The sequence below is a fragment of the Ceratotherium simum genome, chromosome 20 (assembly GCF_057802395.1).
Source record: "Ceratotherium simum simum isolate JZ-2026a chromosome 20, ASM5780239v1, whole genome shotgun sequence".
Lineage (NCBI taxonomy): Eukaryota > Metazoa > Chordata > Mammalia > Perissodactyla > Rhinocerotidae > Ceratotherium > Ceratotherium simum.
In genome coordinates this window covers 27976117-27999129 of record NC_141919.1, presented here as the reverse complement: position 1 = coordinate 27999129, position 23013 = coordinate 27976117, and the positions used below count along the sequence as shown (strand labels likewise).

At 39.6% G+C, this 23013-nt stretch overlaps 1 protein-coding gene across 6 annotated transcripts in view; it reads right to left on the bottom strand.

The window, feature by feature from the left end:
- The window catches only part of KDM4C (lysine demethylase 4C), a 389491-nt gene that overhangs the window by 239367 nt on the left and 127111 nt on the right, over positions 1–23013 (bottom strand). For all 6 annotated transcript variants that reach the window (XM_087444566.1, XM_087444572.1, XM_087444571.1 and 3 more), the window contains one exon: positions 21254–21391. In XM_087444566.1, the coding sequence (XP_087300692.1) occupies positions 21254–21391 (138 nt within the window). The remainder of the gene's footprint in view (positions 1–21253; positions 21392–23013) is intronic.

Sequence of the window (23013 nt, the reverse complement as noted above, 5' to 3'; positions counted from 1 at the left end):
CAGCTACACAGGAGAGATGTTCTACAAATCTATTTAGTCAATCCTCTGCTGCTAGCAACCATATCTTCACAATAGTGAAATGGGAGGAGGGGCGTATAAATATCCTTATTTAAAATTAGCCACAAGAATAGTTCCTAGAATCTTTGATCTATATCATAAATCTGACACTGTTTCCATGAAATAAAATACACATCACACAGATAAATAAACAAATACTGTGCAGTAAAGTTTTTATTTTTGCCAAACTAACATTTAGAAGCAGCTTGATTTTAAAACTCACTTGAGTCTACAGTTGTACACAATAATTGTATAAAAATACGTGATGTCAACACTTTTCAGTGACCCAAAGAGAAATCTTTAAAAACCAAAAGCTGTATCTATAAGAGGGAAAATACGTATCATATATTTGTGAAAAACACTGAGTATTCATGTTTTTGACTATTTAAAAACCTTAAATATTACATTAAAGAACTATCAAAAGCTCATAAAAATAGTGAGTGTGTAACCCTAAGAATGACACACTTTCACAACCATACAACATCCTACTGATCTTCTTCATTATATGACTTATTTTATACCACAGTTGAAACCTCCAAATGAAAATACAAATAACTTCATAACTAGCACATTTCCTTCAAGTTTGACCTTCCTCATCTTTGTTCAGTAACCCGTACAACCCCAGTGATTAGTTCTGCTGTGGGCTTAAACCAAAACATACGAATGGCATAAAATAGGCCAGCTTTGTCTTCCTTTCCCTTAGCTATAAATTTACTCTGAAGGTTTACTAATGAACAGCACAGTCACAAATACCCAAGCTGGCATCAGGCTCCTTCCTGTTAAAGTCACTGAAGCACACACTCTCCCGTCTGCACATCTGCACACACATGCTTTGTAAAGCCACAGATCTGCAGATTGGAACAGATCTTTAATAAGTTTTTTCCCCCTTGCAAATTGCCCAGTCCTGAGGAGTCTATCATCCTCTGTTAAATGTATAGCTTAGTGCGTGAATGAATATTTAATCTATAGTTGTGTCTTGACTTTCTGATGAATACACATTTCCCTCTGTGTCCTATTTCTTTTTCCCCAAAACCACAGTTTCCTCACCCTTTGCTTTCCCAGCTTTTGACTCAAGTCAAGACCACAGGGCATGGGATGGGTTTGGTTTCACAGTCATTGCATCTGGGAACGGCAGGCAGAGGAACACTTTCTTTTGACCCCTTGGGTTATCACAGTGACATGTCCTGCTCTGTGAAAATGAGTCCAATAAAAAGCATCCATTTAACAGAGGCAGGTCCAGAGGACAGAGACGGGCAAGGACACAGTTAACAGAACATAGCTGCCCCAAGAAAGATACAGAGCCTCAAGAAAGCCTTCTGAAAGATGGATATAATTTCTACAAACTTTTCCAAGACATCTTTCCACATATCATCAATAACTTATAGTATGTAAACCTCTTTAGGGGACAGAGAGCAGTCCAGCCAAGCTGAAGCATAAGGGGGTAACAAGTGGGCAACGTAGGTCAAGAGCCTGGAAACCCTAAAGACCTCCTTACTCAACAGCATGGACAGAGGAATCATGGGAAAGATGATCCTTATCCCCGACATCATGAGGCAGACAGGACACAATCCCACTTAGAACCTCTGAGACCCCCACAAAGTGTGACTCTCAATCTCCTGTTTCCCGGCAGTTACTAGCAGTATAAATCAATACAAGAGGATATCTACAACTTGCTGCAGGAAGAGTGGGTAATTAGGAAGGCCATGCCTGTTCCACAGCCAGTATTTCGAGAAAAGGAAGACCAGGTGGGTGTGTAGTAGCAGCTAAGAGGAAAAGAGGAACACAGGCTCCATCCTAGGGCCATTAGCAAACACTGACTTCTGTAAATAAAAACACAAAAATACTCCAATGCAATTGAAAAGCAAACGAACCGGGAAAATAGAGCCAAGGGTTCCTATCCTGAACTCATAATCATATTCATAACGATATTTTAAAATACTAAAATATGAATAGAAAAATATAGGCAACTAAAATTGTCCAAATTCCCTAGAAATTTTAAAAATGCAAACAAAAAATAAGATTACACTTTTTTCTTTAAAAAAAGGAAAATTATTTTAATAACAATATCAGTGTTGGCAAAAAATTATTTTCATGTTACCTATGTGAGTACAACTTCTGGAAACGATCTTAACGATGTGTATCCAAATACTATTTGATTCAATAATTACCCTTCTAAAATTTTCTCTCTCAAGAAAAAAGAAAGTTGGGGGGCCGGCCCCGTGGCGTAGCGGTTAAGTGCGTGCGCTCCACTGCTGGCAGCCTGGGTTCGGATCCCGGGCGTGCACCGACGCACTGCTTGTCAGGCCATGCTGCGGTAGCGTCCCATATAAAGTGGAGGAAGATGGGCACAGATGTTACCCCAGGGCCAGTCTTCCTCAGCAAAAAGAGGATGATTGGCATGGATGTTAGCTCAGGGCTAATCTTCCTCACAAAAAAAGAAAGAAAGAAAGAAAGTTGGACAGCAATTTATGCAAAAAGTTCTTTACTGCAGTGTAACTTGTAATACTGAAATATGTAAATAACCAAACTCCACAACAACAAGACAATAGTTAAATTAGGGTATATTCATAGGATAAAATATCCAGCTATTTTAAATAGTATTTGAGGATTTTGAAGTAGCCTAAGAAAATATTCAAAAACAAAAAGGATAGAAGCAAAATGCAAAATTATATATTTGATAATATTCCAGTGTTTTAAAAAATATATTTACATGCATGACAGAAGCGTGGCTTTGTGAAGTGGATCCAAGATCTTCTTAAATTGACTCTCAATGGTCCCACAGTATTTGGAGTAACTAGAATGGAAGACTAGGGGCCTCCTCCCAAAAGCCTATCGCAAGTTATTACTCTTTGGTTTTTTGGCGTTAGTGCCGTCGAGTTGATTCCGACTCCTAGTGACCCTGTGTACAGCAGAGCAGAACTCTGCCCAGTGTTTCTGCGCCATCCTCTCACCTTCCAGAGCTACATCAGACAATGCTCTCCTGCTATATTCATAGGGTTTGTATGGCCAATTTTTTCAGAAGTGGGTGGCCAGGTCCATCTTCCTAGTCCATCTTGGTCTGGAAGCTCCACTGAAACCTGTCCCCCATGAGTGACCCTGCTGATATTTGAAATACCAGTGGCACAGCTTTCAGCATCACAGCAACACGCAGCCGCCACAGTGTGACAACTGACAAACGGGTGGTGTGGTTCCCTGACCAGGAAATGAACCTGGGCCAGGCAGTGAAAGCATCAAATCCTAATCACTAGACCACCAGGGCTGGCAAGTCATTACACAGCAGGTAATTAATAGATGTTAAAATAAACTGAAGGCCAGTCTAGGAAATCTGGAAATTTGGTGGGCACTGATTAGTCAGTCCAGGCCTTCTGCTTCAGAGACAAACCCATTGAAACAGAAGGCCCAAAACTTAGGACTGCTTTGTCCACAGACCCTACTAAGTGACTGAAACAAGAGGCAGCCGGACACATGACATCCACTGAAGACAACTCCTTCCACAGTGATGCCTATTTGGCTTTCTCCTGTGGCGTTTCCATAAATACGAAGCACTACTTACTTCAAGTCTAAGAAAACACATCTCATTCAATCAGCTGTCATGTCAATCAGTTCCAGAAAGTAAATAGAGAAAATAAACGGGGGTAAAACGGGCTCTCTTAGGGGCCGGCCCAGCGTCTTAGCGCTTAAGTTCACGCGTTCTGCTTCAGTGGCCCGGGGTTCGCCGCTTTGGATCCTGGGCAAGGACTTCTCACCGCTCATCGTGCCATGCTGGAGCAGCATCCCACACAGAAGAGCTACAACTCTATAACTATGATATATAACTATATACTGGGGCTTTAGGGAGAAAAAAGAAAAAGAGGAAGATTGGCAACAGATGTTAGCGCAGGGCCAATGTTCCTAAAAAAAAAAAAAAGACTGTTGCTTTACACACTTAAAAAAGAAAATAAAGGGCTCTCTTGGAATGAAACCAACACAAACCACATTAAATCAATCTAATAAAACTAAACTCTACATGTGCCCATTGAAATGCTAGGTTTATAAACCTACCAACCTCAAAATGTTTCTTTGCAAACACAGTGAATTGTATCATCCCAATTTTCTTTTCTTTTTCTTTTTTTTGTGAGGAAGATCAGCCCTGAGCTAACAATCCTCTTCTTTCTGCTGAGGAAGACTGGCTCCAGGCTAACATCCGTGCCCATCTTCCTCCACTTTATATGGGACACCGCCAAGGCATGGCTTGACAAGCAATGCATCGGCACGCGCCCGGGGTCCGAACCTGGGGCCAACGCAGCAGAGTGCACGCACTTAACCGCTACGCCACCAGGCCGGTCCCGTCCCAATTTTCTTGGTAACTACCTCAGTTACTCAGTACTTGAGTATGGACTTCAGATTCTCCACTACACAGCTCAAAAGAGTGGATACTTTTAGAAATTTGGATCTGAACTTCCAAATCCTTTTCTTCATTTTCACATGGGCTGCTCTGACTGGCAGGATCACCAATGTGAACAAAAAGTAAAGGTAATAGGAACGGAACAGGAATCTGTGCTCAACCAACATCTTCCAGTCCAGCACTGAATGGCTGAATAAATCACAGACTGAGTTAGCTTTGCCACAGACACCTGCCATCTCAATAGCATGAGCAAATAATCTATACAGTAATTGGGCAAAAAAGCACCATGAGTTGATCATAAGGAGGCTACACTACAGAAATATACTGCTATGGTGTGCACCTAGGTACAAGTCTGAGAACAGCAGTTTATCTGTTAAAAGGTCTTGGCCATGCTTACTCAAAGTAAACATTTTAGGGCTTAGGATTCAGTATTAATTCTGAAGGTCATGAGTGTAAACAGCATCAAAATTCAGAAAAACCTCTCTAACATTCTCTCTAACCAAATGCGAAATACTGAAGCATGAAATCACATTTTCTAAACATTATGACCATTTACCTAAATTGATGTGGTTTTACAGACGTAATCTAGACATTTCAGATTTTAAACATTCAACATCAAGTCACTCGCTACAGCCCCGTGGGGGAAAACACGTTAACAGAAGAGTTTCACCCAGGAGCTAAGCAGGGTTTGGAATTCTGCTTTCTTATCGATATTTTCCCTCATCTGTCCCTTCAATCTCCTGCCAGGACAGCCTCCGATGCGTGTCCTTGTTGGCAGAATAATGCTGCATTGGTTCTTCCTCAACTCTACTCCAGCATCCCCCAAAACAGAAGAGCTTGTATTTAACTGTTTAAATATAGATGGTATATGCTCTTCGGTTGTTTGATTTTAAGAATGATATAAAATTAAGGGGTATTTTAAGCACCATCTGCTCTCTTGCAACAATGGGTAATAATCTCCCGATTGTCTTATGTACGTGTTTTAAATCTAGAGTATCCTTTATGATTATTGTAGTTGGTATTTTCTTATTTTTGTAGCTCTTCTTGCCTGTGTGTATACTTTCAGACTGAGTTTTTATCCCCTCTTTGTGCCATTCCTATTTCAATTTCCCATTATCACAGAACTGTTGACAAAAGTCATTTAGTTACTTTTTCCTGCCATGTCTTCCAAATTCACTGGGATAATCCTTTATGAGGCCAGAGAAATGCAATTCTAAAGGAACTTATTAAAATTTATTTGACCAATCCAATCCTTCAAATACGAAGACACAGTTACAAACGCTGTCATTCAGGAAAAAACAGAAACTACGATGGCATTAACTATCTTCCAGTATTAACTCTGGTGGAATAAGATGGCGGGTGCAGGCAGGATCTGTCAACAAAGACAGGACTGGAGTCAGGCAGGTGCACCAGGTCCACCTAGCCATCTGCTCTGCATGGAGGGAATGAAAACACAGCAATGGACTACGGCATTCATTTTCAAAGTCTGACTTGTTAACAAGATCTGTGCAACGAACTCTCATGCACTACTGTGGTTCTATGATGCCCCTCAGAAGAAAATCCACTGCAAACCACCTGTCATACTCTATTGGGATAAGCTAGATTTTTCTAATAAATATCTATATGCCAAAAATGTTTTACTTGCCATAAATGAAAGATATATAAAAGATGTAAAGAGGAAAGACATTGGAAAACAATGTATACAATACTCATCAACTTTGTGTAGATTTTTTTACAAGATATAGACATATGCTGATATTTTTGAAGGGAAGTACAAGGAGCTGTTAACACGTTTTACCTTTAAGGAAGGGAGTGGAAAGGGCGCCATTAAATATTTTTCTGTACTCTAATTTTTTTTAACCATGGGCATATATTAATTTTTTCTTTTATTTTTATACATTTTAATAATGGGTATTTGGGTAGTAATATTAAGAGCCACAGTGACTTCTTTTCAAATAATTTTCTATAAAATTAAAAGGATTCTAGCACATGGATACACCATAGTTTACTCAATAATTCCGTATCACTGGACATTTTAGTTATAATGCAATTTTTGCTTAAAAAAAAAAAACAACTAGCACTACAACAATCATCTTTGTAAATGAACTTTTGCCTGTATTTCTGATTATTTCCTAGGAAAGTAAGAAATGAGTCAAAGGGCATGGATATGTTGAGGGGTAGCGAAACATACTACCCACCTGCTTTTCAGGATGCTTATACCCATTACACTGCCACCAAGAGAAGTGCAGAGTACCCACTCTAGCAGCTACATTCTCAGGAGCAATGGGAATTTTCTTTTTCTCTTTACTAATATGATAAGAAAAAGAAATCCTTCAATATTACTTTGAATACTATCGAAGTCTGAACAATTTTTCAATTTTTATTTACCTGCAAAGAAACAGGTTTTCATGCTATTTCAATAATCATCAGAACAGTCCAATCTTCAAAAAATTAATACTTAAAATTAAAGGACGACCAAGAATACACATTCCTGAGAACTGGAAATATTCCACCAAGAATCATTGAAAGTTATTACTAGGCCTTATAAAAATATCTTTTACGAAAATGTAGAAAGTTGCTGGAAACTACCTACTTTTTTATGTTAATTAAAATAAAAACCTGGAGTATGCGAAAGCCATGTGTGGACTAAAGCCATGTGTGGACTAGAGTTAAACATAGCAGGATCGCTACCATCCATGATGGCTTTCTTTCCAAGAATTTACAACACGCAGTCTTTCAAATTCAACATAGGGCACAAGAGCCACGGTATGTTTTTGAAGACATATAAGCAACAGCTCCTTCAAATTCCTCCTCTCGGCAATCTGGCCCCCAGAACCCCAACGCTGTTAGTTGATGTCACTTCTTTTCATACTGCCCTCATTTTGGCAGAAAAGTAAAACTGAATGGACGTGAGAAATCAGTAGAAATATACAGAGCAATCCATCTGCCCAGCCTGCTGTCAGCACTTATCCTGCAAACACCATCCCCACAGCACTGCTGCTCAGCACCTCAGACCTGGGCTCCACTAGCCCATCTTCCCCAAATTGATAGCAAGGAGTTCCCTGACTTAGAAATGACCCACAATGAAGCACTTTTAAGAAATGTGTTCAGTCAGAGAGGTGTGGCGGCAGGTGACTGCCCCAGCTATGGTCCCATCCTCCCCACAGCCTGGTGAGGCCCAGTCAAAGTCCTCTTTATGTTTTTCTTATTTATTTATTTATTTTTTTTGTGTGAAGAAGATTAGCCCTCAGCTAACATCTGTCACCAATCCTCCTCTTTTTGCTGAGGAAGACCGGCCCCTGAGCTAACATCCGTACCCGTCCTCCTCTACTTTATATGGGACGCCGTCACAGCATGGCCTGACAAGCGGTGCGTCGGTGTGCGCCCGGGATCCGAACCCAGGCCGCCAGCAGTGGAGCACTTAACCGCTATGCCACTGCGCGGGCCTAAAGCCCTCTTTACACGCAGGAAAACCATGACTCACAGAGGCAAGTGCACAGGTACCCACACAGAACCAGAATTCTAAGACAGGTCTGTGTGATCAGGTTGGGTTTTTGTTTACTTGCACTCAACTTTGCCATCAAAACACTTTTACTAAGGAAGAAAGTACTCCAGAGATGGAGCAACAAACATCTGTATTTCTGACAAAGTTATGAAAAACAAAACATTGGCCTGCTTTCTCCAGGCTTTGACTTTAAACAGCACCGTTCCAGCTCTCTCATCTGGTGTCCCACGCATGGCCTTTAAGCTAGGGATCTGGTCCCTTTATGACTGCTGGTTTCAGACTTCAGTGCTTCCTTGTCCTAGTCTAGAGAGTCGAGCCTCTCATTACTCTCCTAGGGCAAGCTGGCATTTTCCTCTATGTCTCCACCAATCCTACCCTCCTTTGCATTTGGCCAGGATTGGCCCACTGAACTGATCCATCATCACTGAAAAAGGAAACAGGATTTCCCTTGACCAGCCAGACCCACCAGTGAACCAAGGTCAATACCCCAAACTGGAATTCTGGAGGAAAAAGGCAGTGAAAACACAAACCTAATCCACCACATATCTACCTAGTCCTCACCACAACTCTCCAAGGCTCCTTACATATTTAATTTCATTTATTTTTCAGAACAACTATAAAGAAGCTATACTCTCCATCTTACATATGGAAAAAGGGAGATTTAGACAGGTTAGTTAAGTACTTGCTCCAATCACACAGTTAGTAAAAGGAAAAGGCAGAATTCCAATCAGAGTCTGGCTAATTCCTGAACTTGCACCCCTTCACCACTACACAACAATGCTTTTCTTATATATGAGGAAAATGAAGCTCAACAGAATTAAATACAGCCTGAGAGAGACTGAAGACAAAGCATATTACTCCCCAGAGCGTCTGCTGCCTACACCAGCCTGTATTGCCTTCCTTGAGTGACTCTGACAGCAATCCTATGCAGATCATGGGACCTCAATAACTACTTGAGCTGTATTTCTAATGAAGCATATTGAAAGGAGATGTAAGATATAATTAACTTTATAAAACTAACCTTGATATTACACATGGAACACAAGACAGGCTAAATTTTTCTTCCTTAATATGTTTTTCTAGCCTTTTCCTAAAATATTACAAAATAATAACAATAGTGAATTATATGTATATATGTATACAATGCTCATTCCCTGCCCCCCAAAATACTGATATCTATGATTATAAAATAAATAATTCCCCCATACCAAGGTTTCATTTCTTCATACTTTTTTTGTGTGTGTGTGAGGAAGATCAGCCCTGAGCTAACATCTGCCAATCTTCCTCTTTTTGCTGTGGAAGACTGGCCCTGGGCTAACATCTACACCCATCTTCCTCCATATATGGAACGCTGCCACAGCATGGTTTTCCAAGCGGTGCATCAGTGCACGCCTGGAATCCGAACCAGCGAACCCCGGGCTGCCGCAGTGGAGCACGCGCACTTAACCACTTTCGCTGGCCGGCCCCCATTTCTTCATACTTTTTAATGACATTATAACTCTAAGTTGAAATCTCCCTTGCTTAACTGTGTATTCATTGGTCATACTTAAGTATGATAAAAATCAAAACATCGAACAACAACAGTAAGAGACACATAAAACCATCATAAAAACTGCACTCAGCGTCATAAGCAAGAAGACATACAAGTACTGATATTGTCCTCACTTAAAGATAGCACTTGTAGGGCCGGCCCATGGCTTAGTGGTTAAGTGCGCGTGCCCCGCTGCTGGCGGCCCGGGTTCGGATCCTGGGCGTGAACCAACACACCACTTCTCCGGCCATGCTGAGACCGCGTCCCACGTACAGCAACTAGAAGGATGTGCAGCTATGACATACAACTATCTGCTGGGGCTTTGGGGGAAAAAAATTAATAAATAAAAATTATTAAAAAAAAAAAAAAGATAGCACTTGTAAAAATACAAACTGACCAATACAAATGAAAAACAAAAATAATGCCTGGCAGAATTAGCTATAAGTACTACATTTTGTAGATAGTACTACAATCAATCAATTAATGTTCTAAGCTGTCATGTTGGAAATTATCCCCGCAGAATATCCAGGATGTCCAGAAGACACTCGTTTTGCCTTTCTCATTTTAGAAAGAGGCAAAAAATATTACTGGCCATAGTTTGTAGGGTATAAAATTACAGTAAATTAAAAACAATAGGGGGCCAGCCCGGTGGCGTAGCGGTTAAGTTCGTACACTCCGCTTCAGCGGCCCAGGGTTCACAGGTTTGGATCCTGGGCACAGACCTACTCACCGCTTATCAAGCCATGCTGTGGGGGCGTCCCATATAAAGTGGAAGAAGATGGGCACGGATGTCAGCCCAGGGCCAATCTTGATCAGCAAAAAGGAGGAGGATTGGCAACAGATGTTAGCTCAGGGCTAATGTTCCTCACAAAAACAAATAAAATAAAATAAAATAAATTAAAAAAATAATAGGTATGGCTAAAAGAAGAAGAGAACTAAGCACTGGGCTTCTATGTAGTATCAGACTTTTTTAGAGTCTGCCTAACTGGAGACACCTTTCCTCTCTGAATTGGCTAACACTCTGATTCTTCTAATTGCAAAGGTGCAGAACTGTTAAAACAGTAATAGAGATTAATCACGGGTTTCTTCACCTATTCTTTATCCCCTTTGATATTTAAATATGAAAATCACATTCAGCTATTACCTTCATTACTTTCAGCCTGAGAATGGGCCCTAGTGCTGGCACAGAGAGTGTTCTCATGATTATAGCCCTGTGGGGAATTTCCAGGATACAGTTCTGAAAAGCAGTTCTGAAAAGAGGTGTGCTCACCCTTTCTACCACCTTGCTCAGAGCAGAGGGAGGATAGACTGTGGATCCACAGATTAAAGTCTAATTATAGCCACTGACCTCAGTGAAATCCCTTTAAAACTTTCCTTTGATTCAAAAAGGTCATATCAAATGATCAAGTAAGCAAGACTCCCACACCAAAGCTTCAAACTAGACATCTGCACATGTTGCTTTTGTTGCATCAGGAGAGAAGGGGTATCCTGAAGGAAAGCGAACAGTGACCGTGGTTGGCATGCCTTAGTTAAGAAGTCCTATTTCACACTTAGCTCTTCCACCGAGAAAGACAAGTCACCAGGTGGCTGGGCCAAGGGTTCAGACCCCACTTGAGGAATTTTCCCAAGTCCTCCTTTAACTAGCTTTTTCTTTAAGTTACCACATTGTATCAGAAAACTAAAATAGATCTTTTGAGAGAGGTATTTCTTAAGAGCAAACAATTAGCAACCAGATCATAAAGTTATTAAGTAAATCAAACCTCTAGCAAGAACATCAACCGCTAGCAAGCAAAAGTTACCTGTATTCAGATCCAGCCCCACCACCTACAATCTGTGCTCTCTCTACCCCTCGCCATGCTGCCTCCTAAACCACATGTGGACATTTCTATACACAGCTTTTGAATCAAGTCAGGAACAGGACCACTATTTTAACATTATAGTCTCAGCAAGGCAGTACGATTTTCCCAAAGAAAATCAGCTTATTGATGGTAGAAGGAAACCTGACTTCATTCAAATGGTCCACGTTTTCTTTTTCTTGCATTGTCCAAAAACCTTCCAAATTGATCATCTGTTTTTCTGCTATGAAATCTTAGGCTTCATCATCTAAGTTGATGTGATGGGTTAAGTTGTGAAAATGGATTTCAGGTATCAACTGGAAAGCTTTAAGTTCTCAGAAAAAACATTTTAAACGTGGTAAATTTATACATTACATTTATAATTATTTTGCTGTGTTTGACAGAGCTACCAGGGATGTTAGTTGAAATGTAAAAAAGGAAAACATTGTCTAAATGAGGGGAAAACAATGAAAAGATAGGCAAGATTCCTACGGTTCTGATGCTTTTGACTAAATGGCCTTGGACAAGTCATTTAATCATTCAACTAACTGTTTCTTGAGCATCTATTATGTGCTGAGTAGAGAATACAGAAGTGAACTAATAATTTTTTTTTAAAAATCCCTATCTATAGATCTCTCATTCTAGTGGAAGAGAGACAGACAGACAAAATAAATTAGAATATTATACATAGTATGTCAAACAGTAATATGAAGAAAATTAAGCTTAAAAGAGATATAGGGGGCCGGCCCCGTGGCTTAGCGGTTAAGTGCGCGCGCTCCGCTGCTGGCGGCCCAGGTTCGGATCCCGGGCGAGCACCGACACACCGCTTCTCCGGCCATGCTGAGGCCGCGTCCCACATACAGAAACTAGAATGGATGTGCAACTACGACATACAACTATCTACCGGGGCTTTGGGGGAAAAATAAATAAATAAAATCTTTAAAAAAAAAAAAGAGAGATATAGGGATTATGGGGGGGGGGCAGTTGTCTCCAAATATTTTAAATAGAGATGGTACTTACCTCTTTGATAATTTAGGTTCAGCTTTGATAACGCAAATACATTACTACATAATTACATTATTACATAAGAGATCAAGAGTTTATTTTAAACTGTTGTTACACAAAGGAAAAAAAAAACCCTAGAGAAAAACTAGGAGATAAAAAAGAAAAAATTGAAAAATAAAATGATTCCAAAAAAGTCACAAAATCCACTATACTGCACAAAACCTCATAATTACTTTAAGAGTAGCTATACACAATACACTCATATCTTTAACATTCATTCTACTCTATTATATCTTTTCCCACATACTCCCTACTTCCCTCTAAAAATACTAAAGGACATATTTACAGGATATCCATGAAACTTCCAACTCTATATGTGCCCCAAATACTTATTAATTCTCACAGAAAAGGGGCTATTAATGATATATTTGGAAATTATTACACAACATCTCCAATTTTAAACAGATAAGCTGATGGTTTGAAACTCAAAATACCTTTTAGTAGGAAAAAATACATGATGTTGAATGACCTCAACCCAAACAACAAAGGCCATTCACTAAAGACCTGATTCTCAACCTAAAGCATCCACTAGGGGGATATTAAAATGCAAATGCTGGGGCTGGCCCGGTGGCGTAGTGGTTAAGTTCGCACTCTCCGCTTCAGCAGCCCGGGGTTTGCAAGTTCAGATCCCAAGCGGGGACATATGCACCGCTCATCAAGCCATGCCGTGGTGGCGTCCCACATACCAAGTAGAGGAAGATGGGCATGGATGTTAGCCCAGGGCCAATCTTCCTCAGCAAAAAGTGGAGGATTGGCAACAGGTGTTAGCTCAGAGCTAATCTTCCTCACCAAAAACAAACAAAAAAACCCACAAATGCTGTGTCCCCTCACCAGAGATTCTTATCCCACTGGTCTGGGTGAGGCCAGAGGTCTCTGCTTTCAAAGCTCAGCAGGGTTGAGAACAGCTGCTGCGGACTCTTAGCTCCACCAGGCAGAGCCCACATCTGTCGTGTTTACTCTCTTAACCGCGGCACAGGGCCCAGCACACACCAGGTGCTCTCCTGAACAGCCTAAAACTGCCAGTGACTGGCTATTTACTTTCCCAGCTGTCCTTATGGTTATGGTGGGCCATAGAATATAAAGGGAGGTTTTCAGGTGGGCTTCAAGGAAAAATTTTCCTCCTCGACAAAGGCAGGTGGGTGAACCACGTTCCTGCACTGTCCCCGTCCTTCCTGTCCTTGGAGGGAACGTGTCTGGAGTAAGCTCAGTGACAGAGGCAAGGCTGTAGTGAATACCCTCCTACGGAGGACATTAGACAAGAGGGGGAGAGCATGAGACCTCGTGACACTGCTGAGCAGCTGCACCAACCCTGGGACCGCCCTGCTCTGGATCCCTCAAGTGAGATAACAACCCCCTACTAGATAAACCACTGTTTGTCTTCTCAGCGGCAGCTGCAGGGGGAGGGAATGCAGTAAACTCTGTGTGGGAAAGAATGAGAAGCTGTGGGAACCAGGATATCTGACAGCTAAGAACTCTGGGGGTGCCCAGCGCCCAGATGATTCTCCCATCACCCCTTTCTTCCCTTGAGGGGCTGGCCAGCCTGCTTCCCTCGAATATCACCGGGTGTTCCTTCCCACTACTCTCCCAGAAGTCTGGATCACCACTGGCCAGAACACACACCCCCAACTTCTCCCTTCCTCTCCAAACTCATATCTACCACAGAGCCCTTTATGGTATTTTTACTGTTATAAACATTGAAAAAACAGGGAAAAGGCAAAAGAAATTGTAAAAAAAAAAAATTCCCAAAGCTTCAAAAGTGCTGCAATCAAATTTGCTCCCTGACAATCATAAAAACACATATCAAGGCAGATGCATCCTCAACTTTGTTCTGATGCTCAACACACACACCTTTTTGTCCAGACTGATGCCTCAGAATCCCCCTCCCTCCTCAAAATGAGGGACGGAGTGCAGAACCTTTGTTTTTTTCCCCCGCTTAATCAAAGAGCAAGGTCCAAGCCTGAGAGGTAATGATGGTTGCTTTATGGGCTAAAAAAGAATTTATATGTAGGTTTATTGACAGAGCAGAAGAATACAAAATAAAGTATCCACTTATCCACAAAATAAGAATCCAAATAAGCAAATACCGGAAGTCTGGGGCCATCCAGCGGTGATGTCGACTACAACTTACAAAGGGACAGGATCATTCTGAATCTTCAAGAATCTTGAAAGTAATCCCACAAATCACATACTTAGCTGGCACCTATTTAATCCACCAGATCCAGGGAGATGAGTCAAGAAAGACACGGGGCACTGGAGGCCAACCTTCTGCCTCCGAGCCCAGCTTCACCATCCTCATTTTATGCATGATCCCAACTCCCCTAGTTTGAGAAAGGGGCTAGTAGAGGACAGAAGACCTGAACTGGCACCATCACAGAGATGGCATGAAGTGACACATCTAAAGGGCCCTGGACAAGGCCCGGCCTATCGTGAACAATCAGCTACTATGACTGTCAAACTACAGGAAAGTAGAATGACAAAGACAAATTAATTTTTCTCAATAGACTAAATAAGTTATTCAAGAAGCCAATTTACTTTTTCTTAAGGTACTGACTTAAACTAAAGCCTCCAAAACACCAGATATTATCTTGATTTCAGGTTAGCAACTAAACCTCAGTGTCATAAACCATATATCTAGTTCCATTCAAATCCCATAATCCAGCAAATTTAAGTTTGCACTAAACGAAAGCCAGGCGCCCCAGCTCTGAGGACTCGAGCCCCAAATCTCTCTCCTGCAGACACAGTACATACTAATCAACTGGGTTTCTAGTACACTAGTTGAAGTCTCAGATTTTCTGAATCCCCCAATTCAATACTTTATCAGAATAAAGTGGGACATAATGTGAATATTTTCTTTCTTAATACCTCTTTCAGATACATAAACACTCCCTACCAGAGTACCAGCTCCTAACGTTATGACTTCATAGGCTTCTTTTTCTCTACAGGGTATTTTCTCTTCTTCCCTTTAAGCTCTGTAAAAAAGGCACAGCAAAGCCACTCATCAGCACCGTTGTGCTGTACCATCAGGGCCCGGGAAACAGGAACAAAGAAGAGGCAAAAAGAAAAAATGCAGAATATAAAATCCCTATGCTCACAAAGCTCCTATTATATATGCCATCTCAGACACTTAAAATTAGAATGCCAAGAAATGTTAAATGAGCAATGTGCAAAAGAGTCTACATTTTCTTTCCTTCACAAGCCATAAAAATAGAGAAATGTCACTATACTAGTATTTTGTGATCCAAAGCATATTAAAATATAACTTAGAGACTCACCATTAAAATGATTCCTGATTGTTTTAATAAAGACTGCCCAAGATAAAAGATTTTTTTGGAAGAATGCTACCTGATTTAAGAAAAACCAAATTTAATTCTAGAGAAGGACTGAAATATAAAATAGAATGAACCCATATTGCGGTTCTTGTATGCAAGACAATTTAATAGTTGAAATCTCTTCCAGATTAAAGGGAAGCCAATTTCAAAATTCTATCATCTCTTTCTAAATTTGTTCAAACGTTTGAGGATTCAAATGTCAGAATGCTTTAAAATTAGATAGTGAAATAACGCTCCTGGAGTTCATAAGACAACATTCCCAGCTCTGCAGTGCAATTTTTCAACTTTCTGGCATATCATGTTAATAGATTATCATTTAAAATAAAATTAATGCAAAATAAGAGATACCATTTTGGAGTCACCAACTACTACCTTTACTTCCCAGCAGATAACATTATTTATCGTGCCATAGATAAGTCTCTCACACTGCACACACTGTCATAAATACAGTACTTCTGATGGTGTAGGCCAGATAGGACTGTCCTCCAGACAATGATTCTTTTTTACTCAGGAAAATCAGTACAGTAAATAACTTTTCTTCCCTTCGAGACAATCACAGTGCTTGAGGCTGCTGCAACACAAAAACAAAATATCTTCACAAACGTCTCCAAACAGTCAAGCTGAAAATCTAAGCCAACGTTTCATTTAACAGCCTGTCAGTTTTTTGATGTGAAGCTAATGAATGCAGTGGCAAACAAATCCATCAAACCTAACATCAAAACAACTGCACTTCATCCCACCAAACGGAAAAATGAAATACAACCTGCAAGCCAGCTCTCTGATCCGGCCTCTCCAGGAAGCAGGCCTGTGAGTACCACCGTAGCTGCTGCCCAAAAGTAAGTGTGGACTCCATTTCACCACGGAAAGAAAGATCGCTCCAGAAACGGAAAACATTCATCTCAAATATGCACCAATATCTTATTTCAACTGCTAAGCTGTTACGTATTTTTAAATCTCTACTAGAAAAACATACAGCATTTCACTCTAGATTACTGATGTTTAAAGCTATAAAGATGCCTAAAATAAAAAACTGGATGGTATGTTCCACTCATACTATAGCTTTGCAAATGGAGGTTTATTAAAAGCCCTTCTGCTTTTTATGAAAGCCCCCTGAAGATAAAGAAAACATGACTTTCTTCCTTGTACACACACATAGCACAACTCCTGCTGCAGAGAAAGAACTCGCTGCGCACTTACCAAAGCTGAGCTCTGCCTCAGTCCGTAGGCAAATGGGCCCATGTCTACCTGGAACATTCCTCTCAGGTTTTTTTCAGTGAAAACCTTACCTCTGATTAACGAAATGGGGAAAAATTGCACAACCACCTTCTTAGGTAGGTGGGTCCTCTTAAGGCAAGGCCCTTCCGTTCTGGAGTATCACGCAGGATTTGGCTATGCTATATTTTGCAGATCAAGGCAAAAGAGAGCTGAATGATCTTCATGGAGGAGAAGAAAAGGAAAAGAGAGAAACGAGAGGAATAGTAAGGGCCTGGGGCATTAGCAGAAATTTTTAGAAACTGGGACAGTTAAATTAAGTTGCTATCAAGGCTGTGAGGTCAATGTCCCCTCACTCCCACCTATGCCTGTTTTCTGAAGATCTCCACCATCTATGCACAAAAAAAGCCTTATGTGAGAGATGAAGCAATTTGGGTAGATACTATAAAAAAGGACCATGTAGATTAAGTGCTAAAAAACAGGGAATACCCACATAATAATTATTGTTGTTGTTGTTGTTATATTATTATTATTATTATTTTTATTTTTATTATTATTATTATTTAGTTGACAATATCAAACATTTAGGAATTTGCTGAAATTGGGAAGACAAGTATTTGGGCTTAGCACAAATAACGGAATGGGAGTTCTAGTCAACGTTAGCCATACCTTAAACAAAGGGAAAGTTTCTTGAACAAAATACCACATAGCAATAGGTCAGTAACACAGTCAAAGGAAACCCACAGAGACTCCCTCCGTCCTACTCCAGAGACACCACCAGAAGTCAAGCAGCCAACGACAAGGGAAGCAGCCCTTGATCCCCTGCCAGTGTCAATTCTACTCCCACTCCTGTGCTCTCATCAAAAAGGTTATCCTCCAAGCGATGAATTCACAGAAACATACACGGTGTCTGGCACATAGGAGACAAGCATTATCTGAATAAACGGAGCTGCGTCCCCATCTACGTTAGCCACCTGAATGGGCTGAAAGGGTCCCTATTAACCAAAGCCTGCTGGCTGCTGAACAAAGACTGCCAGTTTATCAGTGAACTGGGGTTATCTTTTCAAAACCTAGTGTTTTTTTTTTTTAATTAAAAAATAGCCTTTTGTAACAGTTCTTTTCTAAGTGATGAAATTAGCAATATTGGTTTGTAATATATGAAATATAATCAATCAGTAGAGATCCCACACTGACACCACATTAATTAATGCTGTACCACACACAGACACTGTGTCACGTGCTTTTATATACTCAAATCAACACAGGACAGATAAAGCAGATGTCACTCCCCAGTGCTTCCACCATGAAAAATGATGCCACTATTTTTTAAGTATTCCCCCCCAAATGCATAACTCATCATCATTTGTAAAAAATAACCGTTTTTTCAATAGTTATCATTTAGAATTAATTGAAGAAAGCAAAGAATTAAGACAAACTAACAAATTTGGTTATCCTCAAAGCTGAAAAAGTCTTTTAAGCAATTTATAATTAATTTATATGCAATTTATAATTAATCCACTATACATTACATTTGCCCCAGCAAAACACAAAAACTAATCGCCCAATTCAAATTTTCCTAAGATTAAAAACTACATGTGTGTGTTATACACACACACACACACACACTACAGTAAATTCATAAGGTTGCCTAAAGAAACAGACTTGGAAATCAATAAAAATATGTATCGAATAATGATAAAAGACACCAAAATCTGCAAAAAAAGATGTTATCACAGCACACTATAATGTAAGAGAACTTATTAACTGAGAATAGGCAAGAAAACATTAATATTGAGGAATATAATTTAAGAAAGCATAAGGATGTTTTAGCGAAACATTCAAAATTGTATCTATTAGAAATTTAGTTTTCTGTTTTGTATAGAATAACTAAAATTAGTCACATGACTCAAAGTAGATTCTTAATATATCACCATGTCAATTATGAATTGGAACTCTCTGGGTAGGCAGAATGCTGCCCTCACCCCTCACCCATAACAACAAAGATATCCACATCCTAATCTCTACAATCTGTGACTGTTATTTTACATGACAGAAAGGATTTTGCGGATTGTTGCTCTGAATTGTAGGAGACCACATGCGAGAGTCTGAGAGAGGCCTCTAGGAGCAAAGACCTGGCTGACAGGCAGCAAGGAAACTGAACTCAGTCCTACAACTGCAAGGAATTGAATTCAGCAAACCACCTGGCTGAACAAGGAAATGGATTCTTCACCAGAGTCTCCAGGAAGCAGTAGAGCCCAGTAAGCACCTTGACTTTTGCTCTTTGAGACCAATGTCAGACCTATAACCTACAGAACTATGAGATAGGAAATGGGTTTGTTTTAAACCACTAATTTTATGGTAATTTGCTACAGCGGCAATAGAAAACTAGTACATTCTCAGAGCAGCACCACCTCACCAAAAGTAAAGGGAGGGTGGAGACAACACCTAAAAACATCTCAAACATGCAATTATGACAATTTTAAATTATAAAATTTAATGCCAAAAATGCATTGTAGCCATTGAACATTTCGTACCTAGTAAAATACCCAAAACTAAGACAATCATATCCCTTGACTAAACTGAATGATATAAATCAATGCAGCATGAGTGGATATCCACATACTAAATTTTTTTCCTCTCACAACAAATCTATGCAGTAGAGAGGTATGTCTAATTTATACAGAAGAAACAAAAAGAATAAATGACTTGACTAATGTTATACGGCTAGCTAGAAGAAGAAAAGTGGGGCCTCAGATCCCTGCCTCCTCCACCACGGTGCGCTGCTCCTTAACCATCCCATGGTTCCAGGCTCCATCGGCTGAGACTTCAGAGAGGACCACTATCGACCTCTCTTACTCGGTCACACTCCACTCCCCCTCTACGTCCACACGGATATGTGGAAACACACTCAGGACATTTTAGCCTTGGGGAGAAGCTATTTTGGCTAATACCATGAACTAGATGTGAAACTTGTAGTAAACAAGCACCAATTAATTTTTCTGGCGACTCTGAACAGCTGTGACAGCTGACTTATAACGTCAATGATTAAAGATGTAAACCATAACATAACATACCTTGTTAAAACCTCGGGGCTATGACACTGTTTCAATGCAGATACAAAAATTACATTTCTGCAAAGGCACTGCAGTAGCTGGCCAGGATACAGACAGAGTTTTCTATTTTTTATTAGGTTTATTGTAATATGAAGGATGCATAATGGGAAGAAGTAGTTCAGTTCTGTTCCTTTCTAAATTACCCCTCATAAATAGAAATTACTCAGAACAGAAAAAGTCTTCTAATAGCAGGAGCTGTCTTTTATGTCAGGAATTCATTCAAATGCCTCCTGGGCTGCCAAGGGGCTATACTTTTATTTTAATGTATTATGCAATTTTCTAAATACACATGTAAATTAAACCTAGAGTTGTCTTCCCTGAATATATTTCTATCCAAGTTCACCCAGTGGTTCCCCACGCAACTTTTTATCAATGTAAAACGAATAAAACTTGTACCATTCAGTGACCAAGATAAGACCACATAAGTTGAATGTGTCATTTTCCACTAAATCTATGTCAATTTTTTACATACTCTATAAAACACAATTTCATTTAGAAGCTGCCATCTGCCAGCCTACACCTTTGCCTTAAAACCACAGGAAAGGAAGCAATCTAATAGAAGCCACCAACACTTTAAGATGTCCTCTATTGCCACAGGGGCAATTAATTAAATTGAATAGAAGTTGTTGCTTGTGAATGAAAATATACATTATGTGGACTAAATTAAATATACTGGGCAGGAGATGCAAAATTTTATAGAATTCAACATAAAGATATATTTCTTGTTAAAATATGTTCTACATTATTACTTTCATGAAATTCATTTCTGCACTAAGGGCAGTTTTAATCATTTCATTTTACCATCCTCCTTCAACCTCTTGTTATTACAATTTTACCAGACACTTTCCTCTGTAAATAGTTGTTTTCTAAGCCATGGACTAAACTCTAACATGGAAAGAGCCAAGTCTACCTGGCACGGAGCCACCAGAAAATCTGGCAAAAAAATAATTGGTGGCCTTAAGAGAGAAAGCAAACAACAGTTGCATAAAATTACCTCTCAAGGTAAATTGCTCCATATTATTCTCAAAACAGAAAAATGTAGCTACAAATGGTAATATAGCCTGTGTAAAACAAATACATCTAGTCTGAAATAAATTACTATGGCGAGAAGCACACAATGTCAATGAGGAAAATAATAAATGCTGCATGTGATCTTAGGTTTCCCACTACAATAACCAGAACACGCATTTAATTTATGCTTTATTTTTGAGGCGTAACTTACCAATTTAGCAACTTTCCCATAGTCAATCCATCTGACAGTAGCAAAATTTGTAGATTCTGCACAGTTGAAACCATGATTAAAACCAGCATGATAGCCATATGGGAAAGTGATCATAAATTCTCCAGCCTCCTGGGTGATCTACAGGGTAGAAAACATATAATATTTTCCAATTATAAGACTTCTCAAATTGTGAATGCAATTAAAATATATTTCCTATGAAGAAAAAAAAAAGAAAGAAAAAATGCCATGATCTCAGCGCTATACCAGTATAAAAGAAGTCCCCCCCAAGATCCTTCACTTTATCCTTTAATAATTTTTTGGGAAACTTTTAAAAGACTTTTCTAAGCAAGATGTAACCTTCTGGCAATGTAGTCCAATCATGCAATCCATAATCAAAGATATTATATTTTATTTGAAAATGTCTTAGTTATTCAAATTTGTTCATATTAGCAATAAATATGTACATTTTAATACTTTAAAAATTTACATTACTAGAGTTACACAACAGGACATATCATAAGTGACATTTTTCACATTAGAACTACAAAAACTTTGAGTAAGGCATGCTAAACAGGTTTTATTATGAATTTTTGTTGCTAAAGAGTCGGTAGTATTCACCAAATTATTCTTTCATAACACTTAGAAAACATTCAATTAGCTGTAATCCATTTAATAGTAAAATTTCTATCAAAGAATTATTCAAATATATGTATATATGTATGTATGTATACGTGACTGAGTGAGTTATTGCATTTTTAAATATAACTAATATAACTTAGGTAAGTCAGTTAGGAGCCTAAAAGCAAAGACGAAAAATGTATTTATTCCATTCCTATTTTTTAGATTAAGAAATTTGGTTTTTTACAATCACCAAAGCACACGAAATACACCACAGGCTACTGAAAAAAAGTGAGGCTAAATTTTTCAGTGTTTTTTTAAATTTGGCTACTCTATACTAGATTATCAAATGTATTACTCACTGGTCCATTCAGTCACCATGGTTCATTTCAGTCCTAAAATGCTGAGAAATGAATATGTGGGTATGCATGTGTGTGTAAACATATAGGAGACACTGTCTAAATACAGGTGCACACACTGCAATTCAATTGCCATTTTAGAGAAGCTAAAATGTTGTGTGAGGGAGTATTTTCTTTCCCAACAATTCTGAAATTTAGCTCATCACTCCCTCCCCCCATGACACCCAGCAGGTGTTCTATTGCAAGGAGCAGCAACTCAGCTGCCACCTGGCAGGCAGAGAATGGCTTATCAGTGTTCAACATGGCTCCAGTTCCATCATTCTGGGCCATGTGAGAACACAGCCTGATTCTCTCCTTTCCTGGTCTCACTGAATCTCATTCATTATAATTGTGCTTGGAAACTAGGCACTTCCTTGTACTACGTGATAAAAAAAAAACCTCACCCTGCCACTGTTCCTAGCCCTCTAAAGGTGGGGGAAGACGTGGGACTGCTGTCACTGGAATAAGGAAGCTACCTGCACTGCCTCCGCTGAATCCCACCTACACTCCTTCTCTGCTCTACCTAGAAAACTCTGCTCGTGCCATGTTGGAAAAGAGCACCTGTTCCCAGTGAATCAGACTCTAAATTTCATGCCTCTGTATAATTTCTAGAAACAGGTCAGTCTCAGCCAAAATATAAGGCTAATTTACTGCCTCTATGTAATAAACGGATAAAAAAAAAAAGTACAGGGACGGAAAAGAACAAGTCCCTTTTATTGTAAGACTAAACAGTCATCACAATTC